This window comes from Falco biarmicus, chromosome 4 (genome assembly GCF_023638135.1).
Source record: "Falco biarmicus isolate bFalBia1 chromosome 4, bFalBia1.pri, whole genome shotgun sequence".
Taxonomy (NCBI): Eukaryota; Metazoa; Chordata; class Aves; order Falconiformes; family Falconidae; genus Falco; species Falco biarmicus.
The window spans coordinates 8,285,997-8,299,020 of NC_079291.1; the positions used below are offsets into that span (position 1 = coordinate 8,285,997).

Sequence of the window (13,024 nt, forward strand, 5' to 3'; positions counted from 1 at the left end):
CTATATAAAAGACTATAAAAAAATGGAACAATTAACTTGTTTTCATCTCTGTTATACGTGCTTTTTCTTACCTCTCTACTAGTATCTGCCAATAGTGGTAAAGGAAGAGATACAAAAAGCCTCTCCCTTCTTTAGTACTTCTCAAGAGAAGGGAGCCATTAACTTGTTACTTCCAGAAATATGGAGGTGGCAGCCAGCCAGCCAGGAGGACAGCATTCTTGCTGGAATGAGCTGTGCACCTATCCTGAACTTTTGATAAAAACTCACAGTGCCCAGCACAGGACCAAAAAGCACACCGAAAAGTGTGCCTGTTCCCTGTGCCCACCACAACAACCCCTAGAGGCAGCGCATTACATCCTCCCTCCTGTGCCCTGACAGCTACACCTGTTTTTCCCAGCTCAGGATCTTCCCTGTTACACTCAAGGCTGGCATTTGTATTCCCAGTAATACCACTACTGCTCCATACTGCAGTAGCTCCAGCCGACAGCTAGATCCATTGGCGATGAAAGCTGCTGTGTGACCACACAGGCAGTCCCCGCTCCTCAGAGGCTACATTGCTCACACATTTTGGGGAGTTGCAAACCTTTCTTTTTCACCCTCAGCAACAGGCTACCAGTTTTGAGGCAAACGGTAAATCAACAGGTTCTGGGATGCCAGATTATTGCTGTTTTTACAGTTACAAAGATTCTTCCTCTCACAACAAAGAGTTACTTTGCATTCCAAAATTGCTCTCAGTCTGTAAGAATTTCAGCTTGCAGCTAATCAAAATAGTAGCAGTAGGTAAATACATTAGCAGTCTCTGAACTGTCATTAAAGTTACTTCATTGTAAAACAAAAAATTGACAAAAGTGATTCTTAGGTAAAGTTTTGCCTCCTCGAGTTTACTGAAAACAGAGCAGCAAGGGCAACAGCACTTTACTCCTGGTTTGTTGGTTTTTTGTTGTTTTTTTTTTTAAGACATTGAAGTATGCAAGCATCTAAGGACATTGAAGTGGGCTGGCTTCAGAGAGATCAACTAAGGCAAATGTAATCAGGATTAAGACTGAGGGGTGCATAGTAGGTTGATCAAGCAGCCTAGTTTTGTGTGGACCCCGTCCAGTATCACTAGATGATTTTTACTTAACGACTTAAGGAAAAAAGCAAGCAAGCTACAATTAAAGGACATCTCCCCAGCAAAATTAAAACTCGATTCATGTTTTGTACAAACATTCTAAAGCACGCAAAGTAACTGTAAGTAAAAGCATGTGAAGTTTTCATGCACGTTTGTGCTGGAAGTAATAAAATTATCTCTGCCAGACAAGGCTAAGGTTTAGTTTATTCTCATTATTGTTGAAGTCTCTTCACAGCATTTTATTTTCTTTCCATTATTTTGCTTCTCCTCTCCTTTCCTCCCCTTTTCTCCCAAATAACACTGTAGCATTTTCTCCTTATTCTTCCTTATCAAACAGGGAAACATTCACAACTGAGTGTCTCAACCTTTAAACTAGGTATGTGTGATCCTTGAATCAGCAGAAGGGTAGAACACAGCTAATACAGACTAGCCAGATTCTTCCTTATAAATATGCAAACCCTGCCTTCATATAATGTGCTAAATAAAACCTTTGAAAACATGTGATTTCTTTCCTAAATTTTAAAATGTAAAAATGACTGACTATAAGAAAAAACGTTACAATGAGAGAGAGGGACTCTGGAACCAGTGATGTCTTACTGAAACTACTGGCTGGTTTCCAGTATTTCAGAAACGTGTGTATGAGTATGCTTGTGGAAGTAAACAAAGCCAGGACTTTTGCACTGTTACTCACTTCAGCAGTGGCAGTATTATAAAATATTTAAATAGTACATTTTAGAATATGGCTTCCACTATAAATTAGATTTCAATATTTTCAATCTTTCAAAGATTACATCATCATAAAAGAAGAGTGTGCAGATCTTGCAATAAACTTTGTTAAGAGCTTTTAATGTGTAAGAAAAGGTAACATTAAGAAACTTGTAATATACAGTGTAATAGCTTTATCCTTGCTCTTGCTGACAGATACCTTAATGAGGTCTTCAGCATGAACCAGTGTAATCACTTTTTTAAACCACACTGAATTTCTATTAACTATTAAAGTAATACTAGACATATACTTATCTCATCAAGAACCTGGGCTTGACATTATGCTCAAATTACTAAACATAAGAAAAAATTAATCAGAGGAAAAGAATATCCAGAAGAATGTGACAGCTCATCTGTAAGTTAACCAGAGGCAGGTTCTGAGCACAGAGAAGCAAATGGTTCAGGGTTTTGGTATGTACAGAGCTATCTGAAACCCCCTCCTTAAAGGAATGAATAAGAGCTGTGTACTCAAACATGGGATCTTCTGACAGCTACAGATGCAACAAAAATACTGAAAGAAATGAATGACCAAAGCTATATCGGAAAAAGCAGGAAGATGCTGGGATACCCAACGGAACTCGAAAGGTGATGTTAACAAATACAGCCACACAGATGCTAAATACATTTGACCCTCTCATAGCTCTGTACAACATGGGGGAGGGGGTTTTCCTGAGAACAAGGTACACCTGAGCATGGCAGCTCTGTTTAAACCACATGGCTCACCTGGTTACTGTTCTCCAACAGAAGCCATAAACAGATACCCAGGCAACAGTAAGAACAAAGCAAGCACACGAGAGTTCCCACCAATAGCCTCCCAATCGTTAGCTACTTGTCAGCCCAAGGGATTGCCTGAGTCCCTGGAGCCTACCTAAACTGCAGTAATACCCAAGGGATCTCTCGTTGAAGTGAAGCCCAGTCTCCTCTTGCATACACTTCTTGCAGTCACAACACCCTTTGGCAAGGAGTTCCAGTATCTGTCTGTCTCTCATGTGTAGAACCACCTCCCTCTGTTTTTTTTAAACAATATCAATTTGATGCCCAACTGACAGCAATCCACCTGTCCCGGACTCATTTTGCAGACTATTGCTTGTGTGAATATGGGAATGTTAATGGATTTTTACTCTCTCCATATCATGTTAGGTGATTTATGCCTGGGAACCTACTAAAATAGGAGAAGCCAAAACAACATTTCCAGATTATGGATCAAAATACCATAAAACAGACCTTTAGACATGCGTAAATTACAATGAAGCCATTTGGGAAATCACTCAAATCACTTCTACAAATCACTACCACCATTTTGTAAAATCCCAATTCTGAGTACTGCTCTTGCCATGAGATTTCAAATCAACTTCACATGGTCTCTCCTCAAGCCCACATTAGACCTTCCACCCTTCCCCACTGAGGAATGGACAATCTGTTTGGACACTGTTTACTAATAGCAAATCCTGGGGATATGTGCACATAATGGAAGCTTTTTTTTTTTTTTTCTCAAGGTGATGAAACAGTTCAAGCTATTTTAATTCTAGAATTGCTTAAGAGATACCCAGTGTCTTGAAATAACACCTCCTGTCCAAGAACTGAGGTTTGAGCAATGGTCAGGTAAAAAAAGAGGTACTAGAACTATCAGTCTTGACAAATATGTTATTTGTGAAAGACAAAAAACAATACTTGCCCAAATAATGCAGTCAAAGACTTCTTCAGAAAGAAAAACTGAGAAGTGAGGAGAGAATTCTTCAAAACTTGAAATAAGCTGAAGCTTGGTGCAGGTCTAAACAGTTTTCGACATGTGATCACATACATAACAAAGCAGATCTAAAAGCCTGGCCTTCATGTTTGGCAACCTTTAAGCATTTCCTTAAACATCTACCTTCCTTTATGATAAGCACTGCAGCAAATCTGATGCTTTTAAAGAACATCATCAGAAATGCATTTAGGGAATGTAAAAGGTACTTTGTTTATATGGAAATAACTGGAAAATGCCTGATTGGACAGTAACTTTCCTACATTTCATTGGCAGCTTTATATTTGGCACAAAATAATTACAGTCCTCTCTACCTATAGGACTGTATATCAAGGACAAGTACTGTAAGTTCATTGCTCTGACATGCAATCATCAGAAAAACTGAACAGCAGTCTGTGGTCAGGCTTATGAAGGCCATAAAACGGCAAGCTGCAACTCCTGTGGCAAGCACAACAAAGGGAAGTGTTTTATTTTATAAGCTAATGGAGAAGACTTAGAAAAAAGCATAAGGACCTTTTGGGTTTTTTAATTAAATACTTTAAAAAGTGTCTGCCTGTGAAATCAACAAGTATGTTTTATATTGACAGCACTATGTACTCCTAACTGACGGCAGCAGTGAAACACAGTGTTACAGTCCAAGAATGATACTGAAAATTTCAAACACAACAGTCTGCTCCCATCAGAAATAGATTTCAGAAAGAAGATTATCAAAAAGAAGCACCTCTAGTTTAAATACAATTACTTTAGAAAGGGACTAAGTATACTGATGGACTATTAAAAGGAAAAAAACATCAGCACTAACATAATGAAACATACTTAAGAAAATGGCTAGCAGATGTTGCAAAGCTAGAAAAATACATGGTTTTTTTTCCTCTGTTCTTTGTGAAATCTAACTAGATCCAAATTTTCTGAAACACATGTGTATCTTATCTCGAAAACGTAGCAGGTATCCATTGAGTTGTAAATACCAAACTTAAACACCTTTAGAAACACAGACATATAAACATGTTTCTCCTAAAGAAAAACCCCCCTCTTTAGAGTGCCTTTCCCCCCCTCGTGATGGGAAAGAAACCCCCATCACATTACTAAAGAATTGCATAAAAAATTGGAACATTACAAAATGTTATACAGACTACTTGCCTTTTGAAATTTTTGTATTTTTGAAAGCACTTTTAAAAACATTAAAGTTTAAAACAAAAAAGTTAAAATTAAACCAGAATGTCTGTAACCTAGAACTTACCAAGTGTGATATTTTTAACTGCATATTCAAAAATACGCTTCTAAGTAATAAGAGCCATCATGGAGTGATTCATAGCTTCATGCAAAAACATCCCACAATATAAATCTTGTTAACCTTTTGAAAATCCCCAAAAGCTCATTACAAAGCTGCTGAATCCTGGCGTAACAAAACCTTATATTAAAGTATTTACTGTCCTTCTAAAGTGTCCATTACTTAGAAGAAATAATACACTTGAGTCAGTTGGATTTTATCATGGTCTGGCAGACAAGAAGTGGCAGACAGTGGTGTATGTCAAATTAAATTATCCTAGGAAAATCATTATAGAAATTCAGGAGAAATAATTTCTCAACGGATGCTACACAACAAACTATTTTCCAATTGAATTAATGGCAAGTTTACAGGGTAATGAGTGTTACAGTGAAAAAGACTAATGAAGAAAAGGTGGTACCTTTCCTATCCTATTACTTTTCTCAGTTCTTGTAAAGTACATGCAACACCCTTGGAGACACTGGGTTTCAAATGGATTTGTTGCACAAAGAAGGATTAATTTTATTCTCCAAAGGAGTGACCTGTTACAAGAAATGCTGCATATTAAATGCTACTTACTGAAAATATGCATTTATGACATTTAAATTATATTCCCTAATGTAAGCACTTAATTTTATTGTAATTCCTACCTTTATCTAACTTTACAGTCATTATCAAATAGAACCGTGTGAATATTGGAGAGTAGAAGCACAAAGTCTGAGTCAATTATGAAACTCCAAGTTAAAGCAGAGTAAAATCCTGCCCTTCCTGAAGTCAGTGAAAGAGCTGCTGCAGAGTTCACTGACACCGTTATTACATTATTTACATTCAGTCTTCATCTGCCACGAAGGTGAAATTAATGAGATTTACTGTACTTGACAAATACTACTTTCTGGTTTTTAGAACCCATTTGTGAATTCCTTCTTCAGTTCTCACTCTGGTAAATGAAGTAAGATAAAGGTCTTTCTCGGGGCTTCTCCTGAATTTTGGGAGAAAATGTACAGAAAGAAGAATTCAGTGATAGATTATTGCCAGTGAATAGTGGTGCTAAAGCCAGAAGCCTCACTACAGTTTTTAAACAGCCAAAAATTTTTAATGAACTATGTTAGATACTTACTTATTTGAAAGTACTATCTCTTCTCAATGAGAAAATAATACTTTCCAACTTCTTTTTCTATTTTATTGTAAATGTATGGCAAAACTTGTAGTTATTGCTGAGATGGTACTAATTTTTAAAATGCTTATGATTTTTTTCCCCAGTATTACTCTGTGGACAGTTAATTGCTGGTGTCAACTGTAAAACTGCTGCTGAACGATGGGGGGAATGGCCAATCAGTCATTTTCCACTTACTTCTACTTAAAACAACCCCCAAACGTATTGTACTTACATTTCCTAAATGCATTTTTAATATTGTTCTTAAAAAGCATCAGATCTGCTGCAGCATTTATCATAAAAGACGAGTGTTTAAAAAAATAAGGTTTCAAAACAGGAAAGGTAAACTTTCAGATTTGCTTTGTTACATTTATGTGTGTGATCACTCATCTGAAAACTATTTACTTTAGCCATGTACTAAGCTTCAGTTATGAGCACAGAATGCATATACTCAGTACTCAACTGCAAGAGGTATGTCCAGCTTTCTCTGTCCAGAAGTATCCTTTTCTCTCAGTGTTTGGTTATCATCTGAGTTACATGTACATAAAACTGGTTAAGCAAGTTGTGACACTTACAACTGGTAAAGTTGCAAAAGTACACTGACAAACACACTGTTTACAAAACCTGTAGGTCCAGCTTTTCACATGTCAGCTTCTAACGTCATCAAGTACCCAATATTAGGTGTTCATTAACTCCACCTGTATTGCTGTGTGAACTCTATTTTGACTGCATTCTAAGAAAAAGGAAGTGTAGTTTGGACCTCATTAACTCAACATTTGTCTTTCAGTTTATCTTTTCGCATGCAAAGATTGCACCTGGTGCATTCCTTTTGCTTTTTATTTTTCATTTTATTTGCTTTTAAGCAAGGGCTTCTACACTTCTGAAATCCTTCCATGTTACCCACAACTTTGAAGTTCCCAAAATAATTTTGGAAAACTTGAATTCTCTATTAAGAGTGTAAGCACATACAATTGCAGCACAACTGCCACACCGGTACTTCTTTTTAAAGCTGAGATGTCAAAATATTCAAAATATTTTTCCTATGGCAGTTGCAAAATGTAGGCCAAATTCTACAGTCTTCCGTCAGAAAAGTTCCTCTAGATGCACAAACTGGAGGCTTTTGGGCAGTACCTAGAGGAGGAAAATTCTTCCTGCAGCAAAAATGTAACATTTGGGCAGAGAAATTATCAAAAAATCAGAATACTACAGCCTATTATTTTAGGCAACTGGTTTGGTTTTGGATTAGATTCTGCTCTCATATTCCAATGACTCAGTAACAGAATCTAACCTTTCATTTCCATTCATTAAGAAAGGAGTCCTGTCTGGCTCTGGATTGTGGCATTTATGCCATTTTTATAGAGTTTGAAAGATTTTTATTTCATCCATGCTTCTTTTCACATTCACACTCATGTAGGGAATTTCATTCCAATAATGAGAAACAGAAAATATGAACTGCTTATAATGAAAAGTGCTGGGCATCTACAGCTGTACCAACAGTCGTCTTCTGCACTGAACCTTTTTTTTCATCTGGCAATTATTTTCTTTGCACACATTTGTTCTGCCCATTTGTTTGGAAAAAAAAAAAATATGCAGAAAATGTAGGTCCTCCCAATTAGGCTTTGTGTTTCACCAAGCTTAGCAGAGCTTCCCTGCCAGAGGGAAGTCCAGGGAGACAGGTCTGGTTAGATTGCTAAAGGGAATCCTCCTTAAAACTCTCCTCCATAGGAAGCTACACTCCAAACAGGTAAGGTGGGGATAAAGCGCCTGTACTGCATTTCCTTCCCCATCTCTTGCCATCACATAGCACAAGCTACTAATTGCTCCCTCCAAAACCACAGCAAAATCAAGCCCTGTAGCAAAAGGTCGAAGAACGAAATTTAACATGAGACAGAAGAGAGCACAACAGAGAGCTGGAGGGACTGAGTTACATGTCAGTGCTCTGAATTCTTCCAAACCAGGTATTTGCTAAATGAAATTAGAATGCCTGCAGAACAATGCAAAAACACTCTAGTGGCCCTGCCAGTGCAGCCTAAGGCTACTAACTCCTTCCCAACCCTCATGTGGCAGTGATGCTAATTCAGAGCCCAACACACCAACCAAGGGTCAGGTATTTCACCTCATTCCATGAAAATCCTCAGTGCCCTCTGCCTCCATCTTACATTCATCTTGTGCCTAACCTCAGCTTCAATGGACAGCAAAGAAACCATAAAAACAGAAGTCAGGTGACACATCTTTACATATTATCAAATAATACATTTTACTCTGAAAGCATGCATTTAAATTATACTCCGTTTCTCCCCATGAGTTTTACTTTCTACCTCATATCTAGGACCCTAAACTTAAAAGACCAGCTTTGCTGGTGAATGCAACTGTTACCCCTTGCTGGCCAATACAAAAGGATGGGAGCCTTGCAGGGAAAAAGGAAAGGATATTTGATCTGCCCAGTCAGTAAAAATAAACTATCCCTTGAGCATAACACCAGGAATCAGTCTCGTTTGTCACAATTTTCCCTATATAGCACACGCTGTATTTTACAAACAGGCTTTTAAAGTCCCATTTATGGCATTTGGCTCTTGAAATATACATTGACAAACAGTATCAGCAGAATATTTTCTTTTCTTAAGCGATTTGATGAATACTGAAAAAAAATCTGGAAGTCTGAAATTTTCTGGCTTTCTAATAAGTACACCTTTTTACACATTTTGTTCTGGGATTAGAATATATGGGGGTTTTGACACAGTTTATGTACAGCCTTCAAATGCTTTGCAGCTGGCAGCATTAAGATGGTTAAGCAGACTTAAAATGGTTAATGGTCATTTCAACTCTGTGTCTTCAGCCCACCTGCAGACCTAGTCAATTATTATGTCTGAAGAGTATTTGGTAATCTATGTAAAATGAGTTTGACTGTCTCACTTTGAACTTCAGGGGATATGTCCACGTTACAAAATAACTTAGGCCAAGGTACTCAGCAGAAACTGTCACTGTACTGGCAGTTTCAGCCAAAAACCTGAAGTTGGAATGTGCGTTAGAAACAAAACACAACTTTGTTTCTGAAGGAAAACCGAGAAGAGTTTCAGCAGAAAAATGTTGGGAAGATTACTACGTGCCTCACATCTCCATGCTCTGGGTAGAGGAAAAATTTAAATTCCCAGCACCAATGCATTCAGAATTTGTTAGAGCAGTATTTTGCAGTAAACATTTAATAATAATTCCAGCAAAGCAAGAAATACTGCGTAGATGCTTTTACAAAATACAATTACCTGACATACTGCTGGGAGTTATGGATATGTAATCATTCTCGTTCTTCTTCCGTCACCGATGTCACCTGCCAAAAAAAAAAGGAAAAAAAAATCTCATGTAATACATCCATAAATGCAAATCTGCAGAATACTATTAACATTTAAACAGGATGGAACATTTTGGATCTTGAATACCACGGTCCACATTTGATGGCTTAACAAATTAAATTCAATGCACCTTGCTTAACTGCATGAGGCGATAAGTGCAAGTCAGGTCCAAAACCTGGTGGACTGGAAGAGTTGTGGGTAACAGGGATTTGGAAGTAAGGTCAAAAAGCTGGTGGCTACTGACGTAGAAAAGAAATGCATCTGCCCACTTCATGGAACACTTTGCCTCACCTCACTTTTTTTGCAGAAGTTCCTTTAGGTCCAATGAGTAACTTTAGGAGCTGATTTTTTTATTTTAGAGTTTCTAATGATATACTCCCATTGGTATATCAGTAAGAATAGAGGACTCAGATTAGAAATTCGCTGTCTACAGGTACACTGATTCTTCCTCAATCATTTGAAAACCTGAAGTCTATCAACTTCTACAAGTTTTGAGATGTAAATAGTAATTTTACTTATTTGGCAGAAAAGTAATTCATATGTGCTTATTACTTCTGAACAATGGCATCTTTGATTTTATTAAGGAGATAATTGCAGCTGTAAGGAACTGTATTTGGCATCCTGAAGTCATGGTATTAGTATTTAGCTTGCCTCCCCCATTCATATGTCCATACATACACGCTCCTTTTCTGTCTGGCAGCAAAGTCTGAAGGCCTGCACATTAATTTTGTGTCAGGACAGAAAGTCACCGATACCAGTCACAGCATCGTACTTCTCTGCAGTATCTGTACTCATACTAGCCATGTTTTTCAAACAGAGGCATCGCAGGCAGCACTCCCTCCTTCAGCCACCCCAGCCCACAACACAGTGTGCCGCTGGATGATCCCAGCTCGCTCCCTGGTTTAAGCGCCAACAATCCAATCCGAGTGGAGACAATCCTAAAGGCATTACTCCAGAATAGAGACAAGATCTCATTAGAATTTTTAAATAAGAAATCCCGGGCCTACAACTGACCCCACTAATGCCAGTGGAAAACTAGCCTGGGATCAGTCACGCTCGCTTGCTTGTCAGGAAACACGTATCTTCTAACGTCTGCACGCAAGTGACATTGCACAGGGGAAGCAGAACCTCTCTTCGATCGCCCTGATCGACATTTTACGTTAAGAAACTGTCCTTTGGTACACGTTAACAACCTTTTGATCTTTATCTCTCGCCATCCATGCAGCACCACAGCCCTGTCAGTATTTCCCCTCACACGGGGAGCGCTTCCCTTCCTTGTCCTTGAAGTAAACACCCTCCACGAACAGCAGGCTGAAAGGACAGCTGCTCTATTTAGTCACAGACTACAACGCTAGAATGAGAAAGCAGGTGAATTGCAGCAATCGCATGTACCGTGTAATTAATGCATCTGGGACGCTGCCTCGCAGTTCCACCTCAGCCCATCAGCCCCCGCCCCCCCGCCCGGGCCGAAGGCTGCCGGCAGCTCGGCCCCTCCGCAGGCTCCACAAGATGGCGGCCGGGCGCCCCGCCGCGCCCTGCAGCCCCCGCACCGCCCCGGCCCCTCGCCCCAGGCGCCCCTCGGCGTCCCGCTACTCCAGACGGGGCGGGAGCCAGGGCCTTCCCCCAACCCAGGGGCCGCAGCGGAGGGCCGCAGCGGAGAACCGCAGCCAGCCCTCCCGGAGCGGCCCGCGGGCGCGGTGCTGCCCCGCTGCGCGGCTTTTCTCACGCACAGCCCCCGGCCCCGCCCGCCCCGGCCGGCCCCGCCGCCGCGCAGTGCGGTGCCATGCGGTGCGGTGGCGCCCCCTGGCGGCGGCGCGGGAGCAGCCCGGAGGGGAGCGGGGGAGCCCGCAGCGGCGGGGCACCGCAGCGCTGCGGCGGGCGCTTCCCACCCAAACCCCGACCCTCTCAATTAACAGCTCTATTATCTCCTCCGTAATGTGCTCCCTGTCTTTTTCATCGCTTTATGCCTCATTACATTAGCCGGGCATATCTGGGAAATCTTCAAACTAAATTAATTGCTCCTCCAAGATTCAAATTGCTTCAGGATTCAACAAAATAACACCAACACTCCACAAAGAAAAACAACGCCCACAAACAAACAAACAAAGCAAACCCAAGAGAAAAAAAAAGGCGGGTCGGGGGGGGGGGGGGGGCGGGGGGAACCTCAGCCCATAATGTTGACTGTATTTGTAAAGCAAGCGCATGGTAAAACCTACCAAAAGTTTTACAGCAGGGACTGGTAAAATATCCTCCAGCACACATGTTACAACGTATTTTTATCTCTTTGTCTTTTCTCCCGAGGAAACCACCCGAGACTGCCTGGGCTTTTCTCAGAAAAGACAGTATCTCCTTAAACTCTTCAGGGAAAAGCAAATACTCCGCTTGGTATTTGCCATGTACAAACAACACGACCAGAGGCAACAACACAAGATCTTTCTTTTGCTGCTGACATCTTGTGGAACTTCAAAATCCTTCACAGTCTGTCAATCAGAAGATTAAAGAGGATACAAATTTAGATCGGGCCTCCCAATTAGAATCAGACTCTGACACACATACACACACACACACACACACACACACCCCATGTCATGGGACCCCGTGAACCTCAACAATGAGCCATTTCCCAGAATTTCATTGTGGTTTGGTGACTCAGTGACACACAAGTGCTTTTGCAGTAAACAATTGAGCATTTTAAATAAAAATGCTGCTCATCCTGTAAATAATTAGTTACTAACCCTAAAATTACTGGGTTTGCACCGATCTATTAAAAAAAGGGGTGGGGGGAGGAGAAATACAAAGTTATTCAATGAATTATGTATAAAAAAAATATTCTAGCTATCCTGGGAGTTTTGCCATTTTCCCTGATGAGAGCAGGACTTGGCATGAAGGCAGCTGTCACTTGTGTAAAAAAACTAATTATGAAATGACTGCAGGAAAAGATAGTCTTTTGTTTAAAGGATTACACTAACGTATCTGGCTTTGGCACAGTCCTCCTGTGTCCCACAGTTTAAAATGGAGAGAGTACATCCTCTTCTCCTCGCACCCTCCCAGACATTAAGTTTCTCGGAGCAGGTCTTGGTGGTGCTGTGAATGCACAGCATCCCACCTACCTAGCACCTCCACCAGGCAGATTTAGCAACCACCGAAAGAACCACAGTAAACAAGCTCATTTGTAACACCTGCTTTGTACCTGACGGTGATTTTAATAATCTTAAATGTTCTCTAAGAGAATGGCCTTTATCCCACACTTTATATGCCAGAAGTAATTTTCTGCTTTTTCCTTCTAAGGAATGATGCGCATGGACAGAAACACTGTGGAGGTACAGAACTATTTATCTGTTCTGGCACCCAAAACCTTGACCATCTTCTGAAAGCCCAGCACGGTTGCTACTTTAAATGAGCAAGCAGAGTAACTGGTGTCTACATTAATTACAGCAAATTTCTCTTGAAGGCACATATGTGGAAGACGTTGGAGGAAATCAGGTTCTTCTTCAGTCTACAACGTGAACAGACACAAATGGGAAGAGCGCGCGTGAGTCACAGGCGAGGCTCCACCACATCAGGCCAATAATGTCTGGGAGTCTTCATGGACCTTGCAGAGTAAGTTTCTTTCTTGCCAGAAGTGACACAATTTTTA

At 40.4% G+C, this 13,024-nt stretch overlaps 1 protein-coding gene across 10 annotated transcripts in view; it reads right to left on the reverse strand.

Moving 5' to 3' along the window:
- THRB (thyroid hormone receptor beta) overlaps positions 1 to 13,024 on the reverse strand; it is a 161,301-nt gene that overhangs the window by 42,334 nt on the left and 105,943 nt on the right. For 8 of the 10 annotated variants that reach the window (XM_056335712.1, XM_056335702.1, XM_056335704.1 and 5 more), the window contains one exon: positions 9,301 to 9,365. In XM_056335712.1, the coding sequence (XP_056191687.1) occupies positions 9,301 to 9,307 (7 nt within the window). In that variant the 5' untranslated portion in view covers positions 9,308 to 9,365. Of the gene's footprint in view, positions 1 to 9,300; positions 9,366 to 10,580; positions 10,605 to 10,779; positions 10,801 to 13,024 lie in introns of those variants that run through there. The other 2 variants (XM_056335711.1, XM_056335710.1) reach the window with 2 other exon arrangements.